Source organism: Clupea harengus, chromosome 15, assembly GCF_900700415.2.
Source record: "Clupea harengus chromosome 15, Ch_v2.0.2, whole genome shotgun sequence".
NCBI lineage: Eukaryota > Metazoa > Chordata > Actinopteri > Clupeiformes > Clupeidae > Clupea > Clupea harengus.
In genome coordinates, this window is record NC_045166.1 from 19,837,184 (window position 1) to 19,860,903 (window position 23,720).

Sequence of the window (23,720 nt, forward strand, 5' to 3'; positions counted from 1 at the left end):
GATGGTGATTGGTCAATGACATATTGCCCACCTACGAAGCTCTTTGTCATTGGCTCAATCAGGATGTTCGTCAAATGTTAACTCAAATCGTGCTACCGTTTATTGGAGAAGAGCTCTAGCCAGCCAGCGGCACAGTCGAGACGTCCTAACAGAAAGAGAACGACATGAAATAATGTAAGTGTATATTAATGACAGTCTTAAGTTACTTTGTTTGTTGGGCTTGTGACTTTTGCAAAAGATGTCTGATTGCCGAGAAGCTTGATCGATTGACAAAGTCTTTGAAGTGTTGAGACTTAATTTAGCCGATTGAATGGATTGCTAACGTCTTGTCCTAGAACAGTAACCTGCTACAGTCTAGTTGAGGTTGTCCATTTCAAATTAAAGTAAAAGTAATCAGAGTAAGAGTAAAATATTAAGTCTTACGTGGTAGTAATGTCCATACCTTTATGTCTACTTAAACGGCTACCTAGGAAGATAGACCCGTGTATTTGTGATCACGAAACAGGCAGTTGGCCAAGACTCAATTCCTATGTAATAGCAGTAGATTATCCTCTAGAACCGTCCATGGGTATCCCACAGGCGCATAGAAAACGTTACAAAGACTGTCAGTTTGAGATATAAAACTGAAAGTAGCCCTGAAGCTTCAGTCAGCAAGACTAATGCAATGCGGTTAGAGCCCGAACAAAAACTGACTAGACTGAAACACGTCTTCAGCAAAGATGTTTACCAGTAGCGTTAGGTAACGTTGTCTCACTGTCTCAAGATAGTTGTTTGTCCTCTTCTCGGACGTGGCTCAGCAAAAATATGCCAGAAGCACACATTATTTCTTGATTTAATGATGTTATATCGATGGAGGTTACTAACCATAAACGCGTTCATCTCCCTTTTTAATTATTAGGATGATGACACATTCCGATGCTTAGCCTGCTCTACATAGGCTGAGCTGGTCTTGCAGCGAAGCGCAACCTAGATAGATGACTGTCCTAAACAATGTGTAAAGTTTCAGATTAAACACACGGCGCACTGTATAGATCAATAATAACGGTCTGTATGATACACCAAGAGCAGTGTTCGCGCTAGTGTAACCTTATTCCCTTGTCATTACTGCACTGTATTGTTCAGCTGGACCGTGGAACAGGCAAAATTATTTGAATCAGCGATGGAGGACGTGCAAGATCCCTTGGCGAGGTGGGACGCTTTGTGCAGTCGTGACCGGAGTTCCCGAGAGGCGACTATGGAAGTAATCAACCAGGAGGTGCTGAGGCGCGCCGAAGGGATCGGACCCCTGTCCCCTGGCGCCGCTACGTGTCCCAGTCAGGCAGCCGACCTGAACGACATGCTGGCCCGCATCCTCATGTTCTCCAAGCGTTGTCCCTTTGGAGACGTCAGGGAGAAGTGCTCCGGGATACTCCAGAGCGTCCAGGTAAGACGGTTTAGCGTCTCTTTCTATTATTTTGTTATCTTGGTTCACCCCTTGCGTATCAAACAATCACCACGTTTCACCACACTCACTGACACATTTTATTTTGACCATTCGTGATCATCTTTAGCTCTTGAGTGCAAGTTGCAGGTGAAGTAGACTGTCTTTTCCTGCCTGTATGGATAATATGTATGATTGGAAGCACAAATATTGATGTCCTCCCGAAAGCATTCAGTGGCATTCCATCACACCATTCTGAAAACGAAACTGAGCCTGAGGTGTTTAAACTAGCTTACCTTTGTGTGGTCTCAAACTGTCAGTACTATGGTTCTACTTCCTTCTCCATGAGTTGTATGCACAATGAACACTACTGTCAAGCAGTGACACTAAAGTTCATCATCTGATGCCTTTATTTGTCGCATGGACAATGTTGCATTTAGCAGACACTTTTATCAAAAATTATAGTACAGATATACTTCTTTTGTTTTTTACACATAATCTGTGTGTTTCTAGCACCTTTTGATACCAGTTCAGCTGCAGGAACACCAAATCACATAAAGCACAAAACCTGTTAAAAACTTCCAACCTGCTCTCTTGTTTCCATGTGAACACATCAGGTCTCTTACTCATAAAGGCTGTGTAGGGGATTAGTCAGAAGGCAGCCGGGCCCCGGACACGAGACAGAGACAGAGACAGAGATGGGGGAGAGCAGTTTTGGGGCAGTCTGGAGCCCACTTACTGACTTACTGACTGACTGACTGATGTTAAGCCCTAATTGTTGAATTCTTGCTAAAGGTCGACTTTTGGAAACAAGGTACAGTGGTCTGCGCCACTGATTCCGTGCACTGTTTGTGCGCTTGTGTGTGTGTGTGTGTGTCTGGATTTATGTGTGTGTGTCTGTCTGTGGTGGTCTCAGACACACCACTAGCCTAGTTCGTGAGTACATGCAGTCGATGATTGGGCTGAGAGACAAGTTGAATCGAGTGTGTGACAGGAAAGTAGGAAAAACAAAACACTCATCTGAAACTTGAACCTTCCCTGGGCACGGGCGAAACAAGACGGCAGAAACGCTCAGTCTTCATCTAATAGGCCTCTCCTGTTTGACCTGAGACCTGGGCTAGAGGGTGAACAGCAGCAGTCTGTGTGAATCCGTTTGCAACAAAACTGCAATCAGTGTGTGTGTGTGTGTGTGTGTGTGTGTGTGTGTGTGTGTGTGTGTGTGTGTGTGTGTGTGTGTGTGTGTGTGTGTGTGTGTGAGAAAGAGAGCAAGAGAGCTCACAGGGCTTATAGAGGTGGGTGAAGGGATAACAAGATGTGCTGCACTGTTTGCTTAGTCTAACCCTGGACACAGCCCATTCAGAGGCTGACCCTCAACCCCTGACCAGCTATTGGCGTCAAGCCCCTGACCTGGAACCTCACTACAGGTCAACGGATGCTGCCGTATTGGCAAACAAACCAGGATTCTGCATTGTGTGTGTGTGTGTGTGTGTGCGTGTGCGTGTGCACACAAGGTTTAGTGACATGATGAGTTAGGTCTGTGTGCAAAAGTACTACTAAATGTTGAATGTATGTAAAAGTGTAAATAAAAACTTTACCGTTTACTGTCATTTTCCTGTAAAGTAAAAGCATATAAATGGACACAAAAAAAGACCATTTGAGTGAAGAGAACGTGAGTCTTGTGATCCAAGTGTGATTTTTCCTTCCCCACCCTGGGAAAAAACCCTGATGTGCTGAGATATGAGCTAACTCCCGGGTGCCCCAGCGAACAGGTTTTTCACGCTGTTTGCTTACATTAAAAGAGACCATTAACCACTGGCTACGACCAATCAACCAACTGTTGATTAGTCAACAAGTTAATTAAAACCCACTTTAAAAAAATATATATTCATGGTCTCGCCAAAGGAGGGACACAGTTTAAAGCGTGTTCATTAGCATGTATGTATGTATGTATGTAACTACTTTGAGATGGTGTTCTCGTTTTGAAAGAGCTTTTGTCATTGACCATTTACCTATGTGAATGTAACTATGGGAACATGTGGTCTGCGTTGTTGATTTCATGCTCAGATCTACATCACACCTCCCACACAGTGTGAAGAGAAATGGGAAGAAATTATTTTGAGAGCATGAAATAACATGCAACATGCTGTTTGTTTAGCAGGTCAGTGTGTGTGTGTGTGTGTGTGTGTGTGCCTGCCTGCCTGCCTGTGGGTATTTTTGTCTGTGTGTGTGTGTGCGTATGAACTGTGTCTGTGTGTGTGTGTGTGTGTGTGTGTGTGTGTGTGCGTGCATGTGTTTGGAGCCTATTTTCTAACTCGGGGGGGGGGGGGGGGGGGGGGCAGCTTTAAATGATAACACCAGAATGAATTGCTGCCCGTGTCTCACACTCTTGATGAGAGAGAGAGAGGCCATCTCTGTCTGTGAACTCAGTAACCTTTGCTGTGCTGCTCTCCTCTCCTGCCCTGGACTGTGCTGGGCTGTGCTGTGCTGTGCTGTGCTGTGCTGTGCTGTGCTGTGCTGTGCTGTGCTGTGCTGTGCTGTGCTGTGCTGTGCTGTGCTGTGCTGTGAGATAATGAGTGGCGTTAGGTAACAAGGAGTTTTAATAACGCTGCCCGCCTGCCTTGGCAAAACATTTCCCAGCTGGCTTTGGTGCGCACTCCTCTCATTCTGGTACAACCTTAATCTCCGCAGATCAGATAGAGTCCGGCTGACCCATGTTTTACCCTGGTTTTCCAAATGTATGTAACTAAACTAGTTGGTTTAGCCAAAGAAAGGTGTTTCATGCTTTTTAAGCATTGTCCCAGTTTGTGATTCTGCTAAAACTTTCTACTCTTTTTTTTTTTTTTCTCCCCAAAATATATTTAGTACATTTTGGACAAAAGCATCTTGGCCACAGTCCATTGCGATAACCATAACTTTGTTAATTGTAGACTCTATGGGGTTATGGATTATGGAGACCTAGGCTAGGCATGCTTTAGGAATCCTGTCTCTTTAACCCAGGAAGCTTGTTAATCAATAAGGAATTTCCATTATTTATAGCGTAGTATTTGAATAGTATTAATTTATAGTAGTGTGGATATATAAGATATAGAGAACAGTAGCTCAGTGTGTGTGCTAACACAACCCAGGCCATGGATTCGCTACCCAGTGAGAATAGATAATGATGAAAAATTGTATATTTACGCAGTGTGCGTAATTGTGCAGTAATTTAGTACAATTCTGTAAACCGTTTTGGATTAAATATACATGTAAACCTCTACGGCTACAGTTAGCTGTGTAAGTTAATGTTCGCGGCTAGCTGAAAATAACTTTTTGGTGATCAGTCCTCAACTTAATCATGGTATTATGGTCAAAGTTTCACTTGCTCGTTGAGAGTGTGTGAGTGCCAGTATTGGGCGATCCTCTGGAACATGTCACAGTGTGCACAGTGGACATCTTGTGTGATATCTCACATGTCTTGAGTTTATCTCTGGCATGTCATGCATGTCTGTCCTCTGTGTAAACAGGTATTCATTATTTGAAAGTGTCCCCAGGAGTGTGTGTTTCTGGGTTGGAAGTGTTGGAAAGAGTAGAAATGTTCAGCTTGTTTCTCTCAGAGAGGCGAGGCAAAGGCTGGACATTGGGCCAAAGCTTGGAAATGAGTGTGTATGTGTGTCTGTGTGTGTCTGTGTGTCTTTCTGTGAGTCTTTCAGTATGTTTGTTGTTTCTCTGAACTCCCACATTTTATTTTCTGGAAAATGTCCACTGGGAACTCTTTGTTGAGCGAGTAGGGGAGGTGCAAAGGGGGAGGAGTGTTGTGTGTGTGTGTGTATTGCGTGTAAGCTCTGGATGTTTCCTAGAATCTCCCCCTAGCCTCATAGTGTCTGAGAGTTGCTGAACAGTCAGAAGCCTCTAATGCATTTCAGAGCACTCGCTAGTACTGGAGTCCTGTCTTTCTGTGTGTGTGTGTGTGTGTGTGTGTGTGTGTGTGTGTGTGTAGGTGTATTTGGTTGTGTGAGAGCAATGTTCATACAGAGGGAGAGATTCTTTGCATCTGCGTTTGCAGTTTGAGTTTGTAATCTACATATTCCGTAGGTGTGTACATTATGCAGTGTTTCCCCTACCATTATATTAGGGGGGCCGCCGACGGCCTGTTAGAATTTTTCTATAGCGGCCGCAGTCGGCTGCAATTTTTAAAAACACAGTTTTTATACTACAACATTAATTCAGAGAGAGAGAGGGAGAGAGAGAGGGAGAATTGGCAAACAAGAGAGGGAGAGAGGAATGAGGGATGGAGGAGTGAGAGGGAAGGTAAAAGAGAGCGAGGGAGATTGAGTGAGTGAGTGAGAAAGAGAGAGAGATAGAGAGATGGATGGCAGAAAGCACTGGCCTCTCATAGCTCAGGATTATGAGCCCCCAGCCCAGGATTATATTTGAAGAGAAAAAAAAATGGAAATAACCTTTGGCACAGTAACCGGGGGGGCACACACACACACACATGCTCACACCAATGCACATGCAAGCATGTACATGCAAGCAGATGGACGACATGGAGCAGAGTAGCAGACATACTTACACACAAACGCACTTTGAAAAGGCTAACAGCTGAATAGAAATGATACATATACTAGTTAGCACATAAAGAAATTACATAAACACACACACACACACAAACACATTCACCCTCTCCCTTTCTCTCTCTCTCTCTTTCTGTGTGACCTGGAGAGAAAAAAATGACACTGTGTAGCTTAAATTAAGTTACTTTACCAGGGTAGTGCCCAAGGCAGAATGTATCAACTCAATTTGGTAAGGTGACTTACTGCACACAGAGCACCCATATTTCATATTTCTCTGTATTTGTGTGTGTGTGTGTGTGTGTGTGTGTGGGAATGACCGTCCTACTAGAGACGTCGCCAAAGTCTGTTTATCCAGACCTTTATCTACACCATGTGACAAAACATGGTTCTCATGATCATTTGAGCTTGATGCTTCTCTCCATCTTTAATCTTTTCCCTGGCAACCTAGTAACATTAATGATAATCGCCTTGAGCGGGAATCCATGCATTAAGATTCCCCTCTTTGTGAAGGGCAGGGGGGGGGGGGTTCTCCTCCCTTCATTCACTACGTTGATATCAGAGTAAGCCCTTGCCCCATTGATGTCCCATTAATTCTCTCAGTATTGTTAATGTCTATGTGAAACCATTAAACATCACCCGCAAGTGGTTGGGTCTAACTTAACAGCTATACTTGCTGTATTGTAAAAATTTAAAGAATCGCAACAATATTGCATCATTTGCGCTCGATTTAGAGGGCTAGGATAGCTAGGTTAACTGCCATGAGACCCTAACTCTGACTTAAAGTGCCATGAATTAGTTTGAAATGTTTTAGTCACTCTGCTAGAAATCTTTGCTGGCAGTGCTGACTGTCTCATCTCGCTGAGGTTCACGTTTACTGTTCTGTAACAAGATGTTTCATGGCGTAAGTTTGACACACAGAACTTGTGGCAGTTCATCTGACACATCAACGGATTTTGTGTGTGAAAGGGGCTCTCTCTCTCCCTCTCTCCCTCTCTCCCTCTCCCCCTCTCCATTTTTAAAACCTGGATAAACCTTAATACTTCCCATAGTCCTGTTGGCTCTGCTCCAAGGCCTTATAATGAAATGGCCTGGCCAGCATGGGTTCATTTTTTCCAGTAAAGTAACTTGTGTTTCCTGTTATTATTGTACACAGCGGACAGTAGACGCCACCCCTCCCCACCTCTCTTCTCCCTTCCCTCACAGCCCCAAAGGTCTCCTTCCACTGCAGGGGATGATATTTACCCTCAGTCACACCTTACTCACGGCCATGAGGGCTGAAAGGAACAAAAACACTAGGAACTAGGAACACCAAATAGAAAATGAAAGATAAATTGTTGGAAATCGTCTGTGTATATATATATATATATATATATATTTTTTTTTTTCAAATAGCTTTGGACAAAAGCTTCCTGGCAAATACCGTAACCGTAAAAATATAGGCTAACTGTAACTATACAAAATTCATCTGTGGTGTAAGCATGTGGATCTGCCATGGACATTGGAGACTGTGTGACTGTTTTTATGCTTTTCACTGATTTTGTCAAAGAGGAGAAGGATCTTGGATATTGGAGTTTGTCCATGAGAGCAATGCTGCATATTGGCTACGAGAAGCTCGTACCCGTGGCTCAGAACAAGTGGAAATAAATCTTAGTTATGACTTTAAAAACATTTCATGTACAGAACAAACCCTTCTTAACACCAGAGAGAGATTTGTATGGAAATGGACCTAGGATGCGGAACATGAACCCATGAACAGAAAATCATCTACATGATGCAACAGTTAGTTCTTCTTTAGTGATTTGAGAGTTCAAGGAGGCCCAACATGAGTGGTGATATTTACGAGAACAGAATTGTGGTATCTTAGGCTACTGCTTGTGTCATTACATTCTAAAGATCTAACCAACAATCTGTTTAATATGTTACTTGGCAACAGTGCATTGTTTTGTTGGAATCCTTTCGTTGGCTAAAACCCTATGCAACCCTCTTCTGTTTGCATTGCATTGTTTTGAAAAACTGTTGTATAGAAACCTCATCATACTCAGGATCGTGCTTGACCAGGGAACTGTTTCAGATTGCAGCTGTTTGGGTTTGAAGCGAAGCTCGCTCTTGCCTCATGCAGCGACCAAGGGCCTCTCCTACAGCAAGGCATGTGACTGAGGGGCTGTGGGTGTTTGGTTTGGCAAATCGGTTCCATACTCTACAGAGGCCCACAGCTATCCTCAGGAGTAACTGCAGTGCTGTTCCAACAAAGAACAGGTCAACTGTGTGTGTGTGTCTGTGTGCGCCTGTGTCTGTGTGCGCCTGTGTGTGTGTGTGTGTGTGTGTGTGTGTGTGTGTGCGCGTGTGTGCATTTCAGCCTAACTCTAGATAAATCACGAGTGCCCATTTTCATTTCTCTCCTTTGGTTGTGCCCAGTGCATTAAGCACACTTATTCAATGTGTGAGTGTGCATTGTTTGCCCTATCAGTGTATGTGTGTGAAATCTTTACTTAGCTGAGAGGTTCCGTGAGGTCATGTGGGACGGTGGTCTGATCATCAGCATTTAAACGCTGGTCGCCATGGCGCCCTTGGCATTGGTAGCATGAATGCCGATGGGCTTTATTTTTGGCAGAGAGAGAGAAGGGGAGAGAGAGAGAGAGAGAGAGACTGGATGAAAGGGAGAGAGAAAGAGAGGGAATGACGAAGAGAGGGCAGAGAGAGAGAGATTGAGGGATGTGAAGGATGTGAAGGAGGAGAGAAGTGAGAAGAAGAGGGTCTTGTGGTTGGGTCTACTCCAGGACTGTAGAAGTTGCCCCACATTGCCTGCAGCGCTGAATGAGGGTGAATTAAAAATAGACGAGGAGGAGAAGGAGGAGCAGGGCCGGGGGGGGGGGCTCCCTCCCCGTCTGCCCCAGTGGAAAACTACCAGCCTCCCCATTACCACCAGCAGGAGAACGACACTGTCAGGGGAGAGAGAGAGGTGAGGAGAAGAGGACTTTGGGTTAGGTGTGTGTGTGCCTGTGTCTGTGTGTGTGCGTGTGTAAGACGAACAGATAAGCAGTATATCCTCAGTTGACACCTCTCAAGCTTGCTGCATGGTGTCAGCATCCTCTTGTACACCCACACACCCACGCACACATGCACACATACGCACAAAGGACTGCATAGGGAGGATTAGTAGATTAACAGCAGGGGAGAGATGCTGACCAAATACAAGGTGCTTTTGGGAGAGGAGTAAACAGCTTGGCCAAACAAGACAAACAATTTCAACGTACGCAAACACACACACACACACACACACACACACACACACACACACGTACATATATACACACTCACAAACACAAACAAAGATGTACAATTTTGTACAATTGTATGGTTTTATTGTCTCAATGCAGGTGAAGCCATTGTCCCTTTGGTGTTGGGTAGGCGTTATGGTGCACCAATTCTAACAACAATGTCCAAAAACTGCAGTTCCTCACATGTCCACTATGAGGCACCAGAGCCCCACACATTGAACCATACATCTGCGCCCCACACTTACACACACACACACACACACACACACACACACACACCCTAAACATGGTGTTGCAACAGTCATCTGACCTGAATGTTTCAGAGTCCTCAGTGTGTGTAGGTATGTGTTTACGTGTGTGTGTGTGCGTGTGTTTATGTGTATGTTTATTTTTCCACATAGGGGCATGCTCTGGTCAGGCATGGCTGACCAACTCCAGATTTGGCTCCAGCCAGGCCTATTTCCGTGTTCTAGTGTGTGTGTGTGTGAGTGAGTGTGTGCGCTTGTGTGTTTGTGTGTATGTGTGTGCATGGGTGCAAATTGCGTGTGGTGGTGGTGGTGTGCTGAATGCTAGGGCCACTACAAGCCCACCTTAAATAGGATTTGTTTGTGTGTGTGTGTGTGTGTGTGTGTGTGTGTGTGTGTGTGTGTGTGTGTGTGTGTACGCACCCTCCTTGCATAAGAGCCCCCATACCTGAAAGGGAGACGAGCCACCTGCCTCATGGCACCACAGCGCCAGGGTCATGAAAGGTGACATAGTGAATATGTGTGTGTGGGGGGGGGGGGGGGGGGGGGAGGTTGGGGTTGCAGCACCAGATGAGTGTGAGTGGTGGTTTATTAGTATACTCATCTCCAGATGAGTGTGAGTGGTGGTTTATTAGTATACTCATCTCCAGATGAGTGTGAGTGGTGGTTTATTAGTATACTCATCACCAGATGAGTGTGAGTGGTGGTTTATTAGTATACTCATCACCAGATGAGTGTGAGTGGTGGTTTATTAGTATACTTCAGTGCCACATTTCCAGAGTTCCATCCAACCAAATCAGCGGGAGTATTCCAAGTAGCCTAAGTGGTTAAGTGACAAACCTGGTAAATTAACTATAAGTGGTAAACCTCCTAGTAAAAGAGCCCTATGGCTCAAGCCCTAGCCCTAATTATCTTAGCAAAACAAAGTCATAGGGCTCTTCTATTAGGAGGCTTACCACTTAGTTTGTACTTGGAATAGCGCGTGCCTGGGCCTATTCAGTGCTGCACCTGCCTCAGGTAAGCACCTGACGCAGTTTGGTTTTCTGACCGTCCAGCGCTACGCTCTGATTGGATGCTGTTGTGAAAATTATGATCCAGTGCTACGCTCTGATTGGATGCTGTTGTGAAGAATATGATCCAGTGCTACGCTCTGATTGGATGCTGTTGTGAAGAATATGATGAAATATGTTCTGGCTACTATAGATGTTTCAGGGATCTGCACACTCGACATGAAGACAGTGCCTTGGCCACACACACACACGCAAACGCACACACAAACACGCAAACGCACACACACACACAGGTGTTCATGTTGTTTGTAAACAAGTCACCCGTTTGTTTTTTGTGGCTCTGAGTTGACTTTGTTTGCTGGTCTGAACGAGTAGAGTGTCATACAAGAGTGAGTCAGGCTACTTTTTCCTGGAGAGAAATCTGGTTCTCGGGCAGCCCTGGGGGTATTCCAAGAACAAGTGCAAACACACCTGCAATTGAGGCAATTTTATCTGGGCGGGGGGGGGCATTCTTGTTGGGGAGGGGGGGCGGGTCATGATGGTTGTGTGTCGCCTCAGTGGCGTGTGAGTCACCCTACAGAAACCCCTGCATCAGGAGACTAAGAGGAAACAGCGGGGCTGTTCCTCTTCTGGTGTGCTTTTTTTGTTATTATATCAGACTGTGTGTGTGTGTGTGTGTGTGTGTGTGTGTGTGTGTGTGTGTGTGTGTGTGACCGATGGAAACGGTGACAGAAGGCTGTGAAACAGAATAGAACTAGACTCTAGAGCTGTTAAACACTAAAAGGAAAGAGACTGAAAAAGACAGAGGGAGAGAGAGGCTGATATGGACAGAACGACAGACAGAAAGAGAGAAAGAAAGAAATACAGATGCACTCCATGTTGGTGTCCAGTGCCTTGATTCAAAATGGAGGAGAACTCCCTTGAAATGGTTCAAATGGCCTCTGAGTATGTTGTTTGTTTGCATCAGTGCATATGTACATTGCTGGGGGTGATAAACATCTCCTCACATGCACACACACACCATGTCCCAAGAAGCAGAATTGCATTTTGGGTCATAACTCAGGTAGCATGGTTGTCAGGCGAAGAGTGTGTGTGTGTGTGTGTGTGTGTGTGTGTGTGTGTGACCGATGGAAACGGTGACAGAAGGCTGTGAAACAGAATAGAAATAGACTCTAGAGCTGTTAAACACTAAAAGGAAAGAGGCTGAAAAAGACAGAGGGAGAGAGAGGCTGATATTTGTTTGTTGTTTGTTTGCATTAGTGTGTATATTGCTGGGGGTGATAAACATCTCCTCACAAGCACACACACACACCGTGTCCCACGAAGCAGAATTGCATTCTGGGTCATAACTCAGGCAAGACGGTTGTCAGGCGAAGTGTGTGTGTGTGTGTGTGTGTGTGTGTGTGTGTGTGTGTGTGTGTGTGTGTGTGTGTGTGTGTGTGTGTGTGTGTGTGTGTGTGTGTGTGTGTGTGTGTGTGTGTGTGTGTGTGTGTGTGTGTGTGTGTGTGTGTGTGTGTCTGTCTGTGTGTGTGTGTGTGTGAGGTGAGTGAGTGAGTGAGTGAGTGAGTGAGTGAGTGAGTGAGTGAGTGAGTGAGTGAGTGAGTGAGTGAGTGAGTGAGTGAGTGAGTGAGTGAGTGAGTGAGTGAGTGAGTGTGTGTGTGTGTGTGTGTGTGTGTGATTTTACAAGGTGAACAGTGGGAGGCCCCTCAGTGCCTCATGCCTCCTGACAGACTGGAATTTCAATTTACAGATGAAGAGAGGAAGGCGGAGGAGGAGAGAGAGAGAGAGAGAGAGAGAGAGAGAACGGGAGGGAGAGAGAGAACGAGAGGGAGAGGAGTTGTGATAGTTGTGCAGGGAGAGCACAGGTGATGGAAAGAGTGGAAGAATAGAGGTGGGAGGAGGAGAGAAAAGTGAACGAGAGAAGAGAAGAAAAGGGTGCGTTCTCATCACTGATCCTCATCTCTCACCAGCTGACCATCTGCTTCTCTTTCTTCTGATGTCTGTCTCAGCAAAGCATTCTAATTTAAGGGGAGTGTCGGAAAAGGCAGTTGACAGGCATATTGATTAAGCCCTCAAGAGACACTTCCTATTTTGAACCGTAACCATTATTTAAAATTGAGGACAGCATTTCCACACTCTGGCTTACTTTCACTCTCTCTTCATCAATATATATATTTATATTAGAAGATTACTGACAGAAAATAGCCTTTAGTACATATTGGTAGTGTCCGTTGGTTTTTAAAGCTTTGCGTTTGCTTGTTGGCAGCTACTGTGGTGTGTTTGGGAGATTTCTCACAGATCACTGGCTGAAATAGCTGTGGCTTCAGTCGGCTGCCAGAGTTAATTTTTTTTACAGTCGGCTTGTTTCCAGATAATTCCTCTCTGGATCGCAGAGCGCCGGCGTGTTTGAAAAAACTGTGGATGAGGCATTCTTGGAACTTCCGATCTTGTCGCTGGACCGCTCTGCCAATCTAGGTCGGGTTGGATTAGGGTTGGGCCCGGTTTGGCTTGGCCTGGCAGCGTTGATTCCCTTCTGTCAGCCCTGGAACATGACTGCCACTGGGCGCTGTTGTTTTTTTTTATACTGGTGGCGTGCTGGTCTTCATTCCCAGTGCCCAGGGAGCAGGGGTCAGAGTTCACATGTTGGCCTGTATGTTAAATTAATTTCCATTATATTTGTTATTTTTATTTGTTTATATATTTATTAGTGTTTAATATTTATTAGTATTATATAAAGTGTCATTAACAACTAAATTATTCTCAAGATGCTCTGAATAATGTGTTGTGAATAGCCTTGTAGACTTATAGACAAATAAACTTAGCTTCGAAGTAAATCACTGAATGTGACGCAGGCAGGGTTACTGTGGAGGGGCCCTTCCTGTGGAGTGAGCCTCTGGTGTGGTTCTGGTGTGTGACAGCCCTACTGTCACTAACAGGTGGATACCCACATGATAGACACACCACATTATAGAGGAGGGCCTCCCATTCAACAGCAAAGATGTGCACTTCTGTGTGTTTGTGTGTTTTTGTGTGTCTGGTGACCTACTAGTCAACCACCAGAGACAGAGACAGAGACAGAGACAGAGACAGAGACAGAGACAGAGACAGAGAGTGTGTAAGGTGTAAAGTGTAAAGCGCTCTTTCAGAGAGGAGCATCCATGTTGTGTAATCTTCATACTGTGGTTCAGTAGAGTAGATTTTCAGGGCCCTCGGCTGCTTATCTGTATCTGTGTGTGTGTGTGTGTGTGTGTGTGTGTGTGTGTGTGTGTGTGTGTGTGTGTGTGTGTGTGTGTGTGTGTGTGTGTGTGTCCGTCCGTGTGCCTGTGTGCATATGCGTGTCTGACATCCACAGACGACTACAGGAACTCTCCAGAATGTTCCGTGGCGTAATACACTATTTGTCAGCATCAGGCACCTCCTCACTGCTTCTGTCCGGACTCCGGTCAGACGGCGCTATCACAAGACGGACACAGGAGCTCACCGCCGCAGCCAAATAAACACACACCGCCACAGAAACAATGCACAGTCATCATACGGTGTGTGTGTGTGTGTGTGTGTGTGTGTGTGTGTGTGTGTGTGTGTGTGTGTGTGTGTGTGTGTGTGTGTGTGTGTGTGTGTGTGTGTGTGTGTGTGTGTGTGTGTGTGTGTGTGTGTGTGTGTGTGTGTGTGTGGTTGGGGGGGTGGGGGGATAGATGGAGATAGGCAGATGACAGGGAGGGAAATTTATAATTTTTTTTCCTCAGAAAGGTTAATCATGGGTTCTTCCCTGGAGGTATTTTATTAGTAATATCATTAAGAACCAATTGCAAAGGGAAAGAATTCAAGACAGAGAGGACCGAAACACATGGAGGCCAGTATGAGAGAGAGAGAGAGAGAGAGAGAGAGAGAGAGAGAGAGAGAGAGAGAGAGAGAGAGAGAGAGAGAGAGAGAGAGAGAGAGAGAGAGAGAGAGAGAGAGAGAGAGAGAGAGAGACTAGCTGTCCAAGGGAAAGTTTGCTTTGCTGTTGTCAAGGATGGGTTTGGCGGGGGTAGTCAATATTCCATTTACAGTCACTGAGGCGCAAAGCGTACCAAACGACAGAACATAAACAAAAGGGTATTTTTGGAGACAATGCGATCCCCTGTGCAATATGAGTGTGTGTGTGTTTGAGAGAGAGAGACACAGATGGACAGAGAGACAGTCAGAGAGAGAGAGAGAGACGGAGAGAGAGACACAGATGGACACAGATGGACAGAGATAGAGAGAGAGAGAGACACAGACGGACAGAGAGAGAAACTGATGGGACAAGGGAAAAGATTTGACTTGAGGGAACTTGAGGCAGAAAGAACAATGGGAAAGACAGTTACAAAGGGAAAAACAGTATTCTTGTTTCATCCTTTCATTACACACACACACACACACACACACACACACACACACACACACACACACACACACACACTCCAGACCTTTTGAAACCAACACACTTGGCCGGTGTTCAGAGAGGGAGCCTTCTGATCCTGACAATGAGGCCAAGGGTCACTCACCACGTACCCCCACTCCATCCGCGCCTCTGATTGGCCCCCGGGTTGTTTTCATTGCTCTGATATGATAGGAGGATTTTTGCTCTTAAACTAGCCTAATCTTCTTTTTCTGATGGGTTGTGGAATTACAATGACATAAATGATGGACAAGTGCTGTGCAGTGCTGTGCTGTGTTGTGTTGCATTGCGCTGCCCTGAGTTGCACAACACAGCACAACACAGTTGTGCATTGCGTTGTGTTGTGCTGTGCTGTGTTCAGTTGGCCATGTTGCTCGGGCTTTCAGTAGGAAGGGGGGGTAGGACAGAGCTGTTTGATGTTTCATCGAGCCTTAAAACAGAAAACAAAAATATATTAAAAAAAAAAAGCATTTGGGTCCGACAGCACCAACCTGAGAATCTTACCAGTGTCAGCAGATGGTGTGTGGACGCGCGCGCACACACACACACACACACACACACACACACACACACACACACACACACACACACACACACACACACACACACACACACACACAGACACAGACACACACAAACACAGATTTGGTATGTGTGGCCCAGACATGCACTCACACATACACACAGATGGACGTACCGTACACACACACACACACACACACACACACACACACACACACACAGAGTTGGATTCAATTCCATTAGTATGTGCTACATCTCATAACAGATTTTAACTATTGACTCTTTTATTTCTCTGTGTCTGTGTGTGTGTGGTGTGTGCATCTTGGTCATGTTGGAGGTGTGCAACAACTTGTACAAACTTGAAACAATGCTTCATGTGTTTATACATGCGTGGTGCGAATCGGCCAGATGCACGTGCATGTGCAGAACGGATGCTTACGTAATTTATAGACGATCGAGAACAAAAACGTACCATGCAGGGGTGCCCACTAGGGATGGGCATTCGATTAAATTGTCTTAATCGATCGTCGGGAGAATTAACGATCGATTTTCGATTAATCATTAATATTTTTATATTAAAATTCACTATTTATAGGCTATATTAAAATGCAGTGAAAATAGAAAAAACACAGCGTGTTTCCTCATTGAGATATTTATTACAAGATGAACAACTCTTGTGGCAGTTAAACTTACAAGATGGACAACTCTTGTGGCAGTTAAACGTTATCCGTTCAATGGTTACACTTGAAAATATGCGCTGCTGTACTCTTAAGCAGCGGAGCCGACAGCTAGAAGCCGGTGCTCATAAACACAACTGACCTTCGTTTTTTTTTTCTCTCTAACTAATTAATCTCACATTTTGAAATTCATTCATCTAGATTCATCGTGATTTAAAAGTTTGTTTTCTTCTAAAGACTAACGAGTAATCACTTCATTCATTATTTTAGACACTGTTGTTTAATTGTATTTTGTTCGTGCTCTCTCGCCATCAGCCAAGGAATGTATGCGAGACACAATGGTGCCCCTCGACGGTAAATCGTAAGAATTGTCCCCTGAAGCAATTCGAATCACCTCAGTCAGCCCACCGTCTTCAACTATGTTGATGGGCCGACAGTCACCCGCAACTTAAACTGCTACAGCGTAGGTAACCTTTTCACGGACTGGTCTAGTTAATTTCCTAGAGAAGTCGTGGAGTGTGGGTTGGCGACCATCTAACCTGGGACTGCTTTCTGTCGGGTGCTTTGCATTAAGGTGATAACTTAAACACGAGCTGCTTCTGTGATAGCTACATTCAGCTTGACAAATGCTACATACAACTTTAGTTTTGTCGATTGTTCTGTCATTTTGCCTCTTAAACAGAAACTTTCCGCCCAACAATCCCTCAGCTCTCTCCGTCTTCAACTACCGTCTCGGTCTCTTCTATCTAACTGACTGCAGACAAGGGGCGGTTTCGTGCCACGGGTCAACGCGCACCGAAAGTAAACAAAGTTGCGTTAACTGCATTCAAATATTTGATTGCATTAATCTCCGCCACAATAATCTCATAGAATAACGCGTTAACTTTGACAGCCCTAAAATAAATAAATTACACGCACACTACGCAACAGAACATGCATTAGTTTTAATCGATGAAAAAATAATTTCATCGAGGAAATTCTTAATGATCAATTAATCGATCGTCGATTAATTATGCCCATCCCTAGTGCCCACCTACCAGACTTTGATAAGCGTTTGTCTAGCTTTCCATTTTTTACAATGGCGAACTCGAAACAGTGCCAAATTTTCCACCGGTGGCCAACTTATGTAAGTTCCTTCCCATTTTAAAACGGAGGTGAATCTGGTGAAGAGGAAAACCTCTCTCTAGATATGGAAAGCTGCTATATTGTATAGCGTGTCTCATTTCTATCGATGTCGAATCAGAATTGAATTCAATCGAATGGCATTGAATCTAATTGGATTGAATTGTTTGCTTGTGAATCGGAATCGACTCAAATCGGGGCATCTGTGCCCCCAGCCTTAGTCAAACTATCATGTGGAAATATGGGGAAGCTCCCGCATACAAACCACTCCGAGCTTTAGAGAAGTGAAGACAGAAATTCTACTGTCAGCGTATGTGGTTATGAGTCATTACTCATAAGGAGTGTGTGTGTGTGTGTGTGTGTCTGTGTGTGTGTGTGTGTGTGTGTGGGGGTGTATATGGGTGTGTGTGGGTGTCTGTCTTTGTGCGTGTGTATGCGTGTTTGTGAGCGCGTCTGTGTGTGTGTGCACGCATGTGTGTATTCAGACAGACATAGGGGAACATTGATAGATGTGTCTGTGAGGTCAATTTGAGGCTCTGCTATGTGCTATGCAATGTCATCCAGAGGCCCTTCCAGACAGGAAAGACACATACAGTGTCTATGTTTGGATGCATGCACTGTGTGTGTGTTTGTGTGTGTGTGTGTGTGTGTGTGTGTGTGTCTGTGTGTGTCTATCAGTCTGTCTGGATTTGAATTGATTGTTTCCCCTGTGATGAGATGGATGTGTCCTGGCTTGCAGGCAGGCAGTCTAGTGGCTCTCGTGAAGTTTCATTTCTGTGATATTTGGGAGGGGGCGGCGAGGGGAGGGGGCACCAGCTATGCTTGCCATGCCTGCTGCTAGCGTTGGCATGCGCTTGGCACCAGCAGCGGTGTCGGCCCAGCTTTTGGATTGGTCTGCCAGGGCATCGCACCACCAACTGGTTACACCCCCTTAGGCGTATTAAAATATTTTTTTTAAATGATTATAGGTCCAGTACTGTCACCCCTTTAAGAGGGTTGAGGGTCTGAGGATCTTGTGTTTGAGGTTTGAGTTCCACTGTTAGGCTTTTGTCACGAAAATTGTTCAACTCATCATCAGTTCAAAGGATTCCAAGTGAGACATTCTCAAGTCCATTGCAGGCTTCCCTTTTCCAATTTCAGATGATTCCGTTCATCTTTTGTTGCCTTCCTTAGTTTGAGATTCAGCCCATTCTCCTGTGTCCTGGCTGCGTCTATCTGATGAGATGAGTAACACGGTGGCATATCACTGTGATTTCAGCTTACACAGTGCCACTGGGCCGACATGTCTGTCACAAGCCCAGACATGTCCCCTTCCTCTCCTTTTCGATGTAAACTCTGTTCTAATGCAGAAAATCTCCTAATTCTAGCCATCGTCTAATATATAACCCTTGGAGGAGTAAAATATGGGATTAGAATGTTGCCAACTGAAGGTTCAATTTGATGATGAACTCAAGTGTCCCTTATGGCAGTTAGTGACGGTCAGTGGGGTTAAACTCCTCAACTCAAGTGTAGGCGCCCCCTCTTTCTGACCCTTTGGGTGTATTATAATGTCCAGCCTGTAGTCTTCATGTGTGTTGTGAGTGTAGAACATGTATTTTCATGGTCACAGACCCAGCAGTCTGTCCTGCTAGAATGTGGGCCAGCAGAGCGTCAGTGTGCAGAGGAGTCGTGCGAGGACGAGACATAAGAAGTGTGTGTGAGATTCCAAATGTGTGTGTGCAGGTGGGTGCACGTGTGTGTACGTGAGTGCTTGAAGGATGAGTGTGAGTTTGAAGGTGTGTTTTAGGGCGCTGAAGTGCATGTCATTGGGACTCAGACGTTTTTTTTTTTTCTGGTGTGGAGTCTTGGAAAGTCTGTGCTGGTGTTATGAAATACAGACAGACACGCAAACACACGTACACACACACACACACACACACACACACACACACAGGAACACTCGTGCACACAGTCACACACACACAGGCAGACACTCAGACACATACACACACACACACACACACACACACACACACACACAGACGCACAGACGCACATAGGCACAGACACCCACACACAGACACAGACACTCACACACACGCACACACACACACACACACACTCTCTCATACACACACACATCAGACGTTGGTACCAAAATTTAGCTCAATATTTGGCACTCTGATTATTTGTCTTCTGCCCTGCTGTCATTCTCGGGAGACAGACGGGCTTTAGTCGTCACTCTGTCAGCCTTTGAGCAAACTAAGTGTTGTTGTGAAACTTGCCAGTAGATGGTTTGGGGCAGCTGCTGTTCAGAGTTTTTGGGGTCCCAGTGAAAAAGCACTTGTTGACTAATATGCTTTGTACACAGTGTCCTGGGCTGTGTGTGTTTTTTATGTGGGGATATGTTTTGCCCGAGAAATCAAGTCGCTACATTTCTAGGAAGCACAACAGGGAAATCTTAGTCATCCCCCTCGATCATTTTGATCTGGTGAAATTGGGTGTGTGTATGCAGGAACTAGAATGTGTGCGTGCGTGTGCGCGTGCGTGTGCGTGTGTGTTTGTTGACCAGTTTTTGTTCTCTGTGTATGTATTTGTTTATGCCAGGGGATGTGCACTTGTGGTGTCTGTGTGTGTGTGTGTGTGTGTGTGTGTGTGTGTCTCCATGTGTCCATGTGTTGAGCCATTTTTGTTCTCTGTGCATTTGTTTTTGCCGGGGGATGTGCACTTGTGTGTGTGTGTGTGTGTGTGTGTGTGTGTGTGTGTGTTTGTCTGTGTGTGTCTGTGTGTGTCTGTGTGTGTCTGTGTGTGTGTGTGTCCATGTGTGCATGTGTTGAGCCATTTTTGTTCTCTGTGCATTTGTTTATGCCCGGGGATGTGCACTTACTTACTTGTGGTCTTTGTGTGTGTGTGTGTGTGTGTGCATGCCTGCTGCTGTATACTTCAGATAAAGCATTCAGTAACAGAATTGTGTGCCTGCCCCACCCCATCAGCTACCCGTTTGTTCAGCTTTTTAGCAAAAGTGTGTGTGTGTGTGTGTGTGTGTGTGTGTGTGTGTGTGTGTGTGTGTGAGCGAGTGAACGAGAGAGAGAGAGAGAGACAGAGATAAAGTGTGTGAGTGTCTCTGTGTTGGAATTCTCTAAAGATGTATTTCTTTGCCTAATGCCTTAGGATTTATTGCATACACACATACATGCACACAAAGAAAGCCATGTATGTATTATATGGAAAACATACTGTATATGTACATCTTACACTGTACATGAGTTTTATGTGTGTGTGTGTGTGTGTGTGTGTGTGTGTGTGTGTGTGTGTGTGTGTGTGTGTGTGTGTGTGTGTGTTGTTGAGGAGCAGGGGTCCTGTTTGTGTTTTGTACTGTATGCAATCACACGGAGGCGCTGTAATGTGTTTGTGTGTGTGTGTGTGTGTGTGTGTCTTTTCCCCTTGCTCTGGTATTAATATCACATTCTGACCTCTCCTCATAAAATCTATCCATCATCAGGAAGGAGAGGAAAAGAGAGAGAGAGAGAGAGGAAGGGAGGTGGAGGGGTGTGGGGGCAAAGTAGGAGCCGCAAAACAACAAGCTCAGCTCTGCTCAGCGAAGAGGAACCGCTTGCCCGCTCCTATTGGCCCAAAGAGACGGCATGAGCGCGCTGTGATTGGTGGAGAGGCGACACACCTCCAGTGCGCCAGAATGTGTTTGTGAGTGTTAAGGCCTCACAGTGATCTCTCCACTACCAGAGAGAACGACGAGAAACAACAGAAAGATAGAGAGAATGGTGTCACTGGCAAAGAGAGAAAGAGAGAAGAGAAGGGAAAGAGGCAGGGGTGTGTGTGTAAGTGTAAGTGTAAGCCAGAGGGAGAGAGGTATAGAGAGAAAGGATATGGAGGGGGATATGGGGGAGGGTGTCTTGGAGGATAACACTCTGGAGACTTGGCTGTGTGTGTGTGTGTGTTTGTGTGTGTGTGTGTGTGTTGAGCTGTGGAGCAGTGACCTAATTTAGCACTCTCCTGCCAGCCCCCACAACTTTGTTTGTTTCTCTCCTCTCTCATATGCACCTCTCTTCTCCTATCCTCTCCTCTCCTCTTTTCTCTTTCCCCCTCTTCTGGTCCTCTCCTCTCATCACTTCCTCTCTCCTCTCTTCAAATCTTCTTTGCTCTTCTCCTCTCTTCTCCACTTCTTTTCTGCTCCCTTCTCTTCTCCTCAACTTTTTTCTTCATCTGTCTTTTAAAAGACCTCTTACTTACTTCAGATAAAGGAAAGTATCTTGGCAAAAGTCTTCCTTTTCTTTTTGTTGTTTTTTCTGAACGGACCTCTGTTACTGTCATGATGAAGATCCACATACCAGCCTGTTTTTCTCACTCCAAGTTTGTTTTTGACAGTTCTGTGTTGACTGCTGAAGTTTATTATGTGGCCATTTTGAGTGGACGGTGCAGGCCCACTAACCGCATGTCACTGAAGGTCAGCTCCATTGAGGAGTGGAGAGAGAAAGGCCGGTTCATCTGCTGGACTAACAACAATGGTGTAGGTAGCTCTTACAAAGACATGCCCTGACTCTCCCAAAGACATGCCCTGAGTCACATTCAGTGTATTTGTAGCTTGTTGTTAATCCCTCCTGTGTGTGTGTCTGTGTGTCTGTGTGTCTGTGTGTCTGTGTGTCTGTGTGTGTGTGTGTGTGAGAGAGAGAGAGATAGAGAGAGAGAGAGAGAGAGAGAGAGAAAAAAATGTAATGCCTAAGGGTGTATGCAGTGTTGGTTCACTTTCTGAAGAAGTTTCCTGAAGAGCTGGTTAGGGATGTCGTGGTGTTGTTGTTATAAGTTGAGGTGTTTCAGGGGCCCCCGTGTGTGCCTGACTAGAATAACTGAAATGATTGACGACGGCACAGTCTTCCTCTCCTCTTTTGTTCCCCTACTAGTCAGACTGGTTTCAGAGTCTGATCAGAGGTGATAAATATGGAGGTCAGGGACAGGTCAGCAGATCCAAATATGCTGACCACAGGCATGTTGAGGCAAGACCCTGATGGATGAGCAGCATCACACAGAGGGGATATAGGGGTCCATATCTCCACACAGCCCTAGCCCTAGACATGTATGTACTTGACTGTGTAGCACTGACCTTCTGAGGGATAGTATGGAAAAAGACAGGGATACTAGCAAGTGAACTTGGATAGGGGGGGGTGGGGGGGTGTCTGTTGCATCATTATCATTCTACAGCCCCCACCCTCCCAACCACACATACACACAGACACACAGACAAGCACGCACACAAGCACGCACACACACAAGCATACACACACACAAGCCCTTTTTGGCCTAATGTTAAATTCTGTACAGTCACAATTGTCCCCCAGCCACTGTGTGTGTCTGTGTGTGAGTGAGTGAGTGAGTGAGTGAGTGAGTGAGCACTCATCTCACTAGTGTAAAAGAGGAGTCAGACAGGGAATGATTGAGCTAAAGTTAACCAGAGGAACACAAGGCCTCTGTGTGCTGCTGGTCACAGGCTGTTTAGCTCCTTGACAACAACAAGACTGAGGGGGGGGGGGGGTGTGGTTGGGTTAGAGGGAACACTCCTATTTGCTCCTCAAAGCTGCTGACAATGTGCGTGTCTGTGAGTGAGTGCGTGTGTGTGTGTGTCTTTCATTGTGTGTGTGTATGTCTGGAGGTTGTGCGTGTGTGTGTGTGTGTGTGTGTGTGTGTCCACTTGAGAATATGTATGTTTATACTACAAGAATATGTATGCACTTTCCTTCATGTGTTTCTTTATGGGTTTGTGTGTGTGTGTGTGTGTGTGTGTGTGTGTGTGTGTTGGGGATACGTCAGGACATGTCTGTTTCTGTGGGACATGGCAGTGCTGTGATGCTATTTTCTCTTCTGGATATTTGTGTGTGAGTTTTCTGCCTTTCAGAGTGTCACAGCTCTATTCACTCAGACATGCAGGGCTAGACTACTACACCTCTCTCCTTGTGTGTGTGTGTGTGTGTGTGTGTGTGTGTGTGTGTGTGTGTGTGTGTGTGCATGAATGAGTGACTGACTGTGTGGTTGTGCATAAAGAAGGTGTTTTTCCTGCTTGAGATGTTGTTTTCAGCCTTTCAGAGTGTCAGACGGCACAGGTATTTTCATTGAAACTTGTAGGAAAGAACTTGTACTGTAAGTTCCTACTCAGTCCTGTGTGTGTGTGTGTGTGTGCGTGAATTTGAGAGAGAAAGCGGGAGAGAGATGGCACGTTTGCGGAGGTAAAAGATGTTTGCCCAGTAGTTAAAGTAATTAGACTGTCATGAAATACTGCCTTAACAGTGAACAGTAACAGTTACAAGTTGCTCAAGTCAAGTGTGTGTGTGTGTGTGTGTGTGTGTGTGTGTGTGTGTGTGTGCGCACGAAAGTGTATGCGCGTGGTTGTGTCTTAACTAAAAAGGCCCCTGACCTCTGTATGATCTCACGGTTGGAACATCTGTAACGAGAACAACTCGTGCCCTCCATCCATCCGTCCGTCTGTG

At 45.4% G+C, this 23,720-nt stretch overlaps 1 protein-coding gene across 1 annotated transcript in view; it reads left to right on the top strand.

Annotated features, from left to right (window-relative positions):
* Positions 1–69: 69 nt before the first annotated feature.
* sesn1 (sestrin 1) overlaps positions 70–23,720 on the top strand; it is a 58,452-nt gene continuing 34,801 nt past the window's right edge. Inside the window, exons 1-2 of the mRNA XM_031582270.2 lie at positions 70–174; positions 1,123–1,423. Coding sequence (XP_031438130.1) covers positions 1,160–1,423 — 264 coding nt within the window. The 5' untranslated portion in view covers positions 70–174; positions 1,123–1,159. The remainder of the gene's footprint in view (positions 175–1,122; positions 1,424–23,720) is intronic.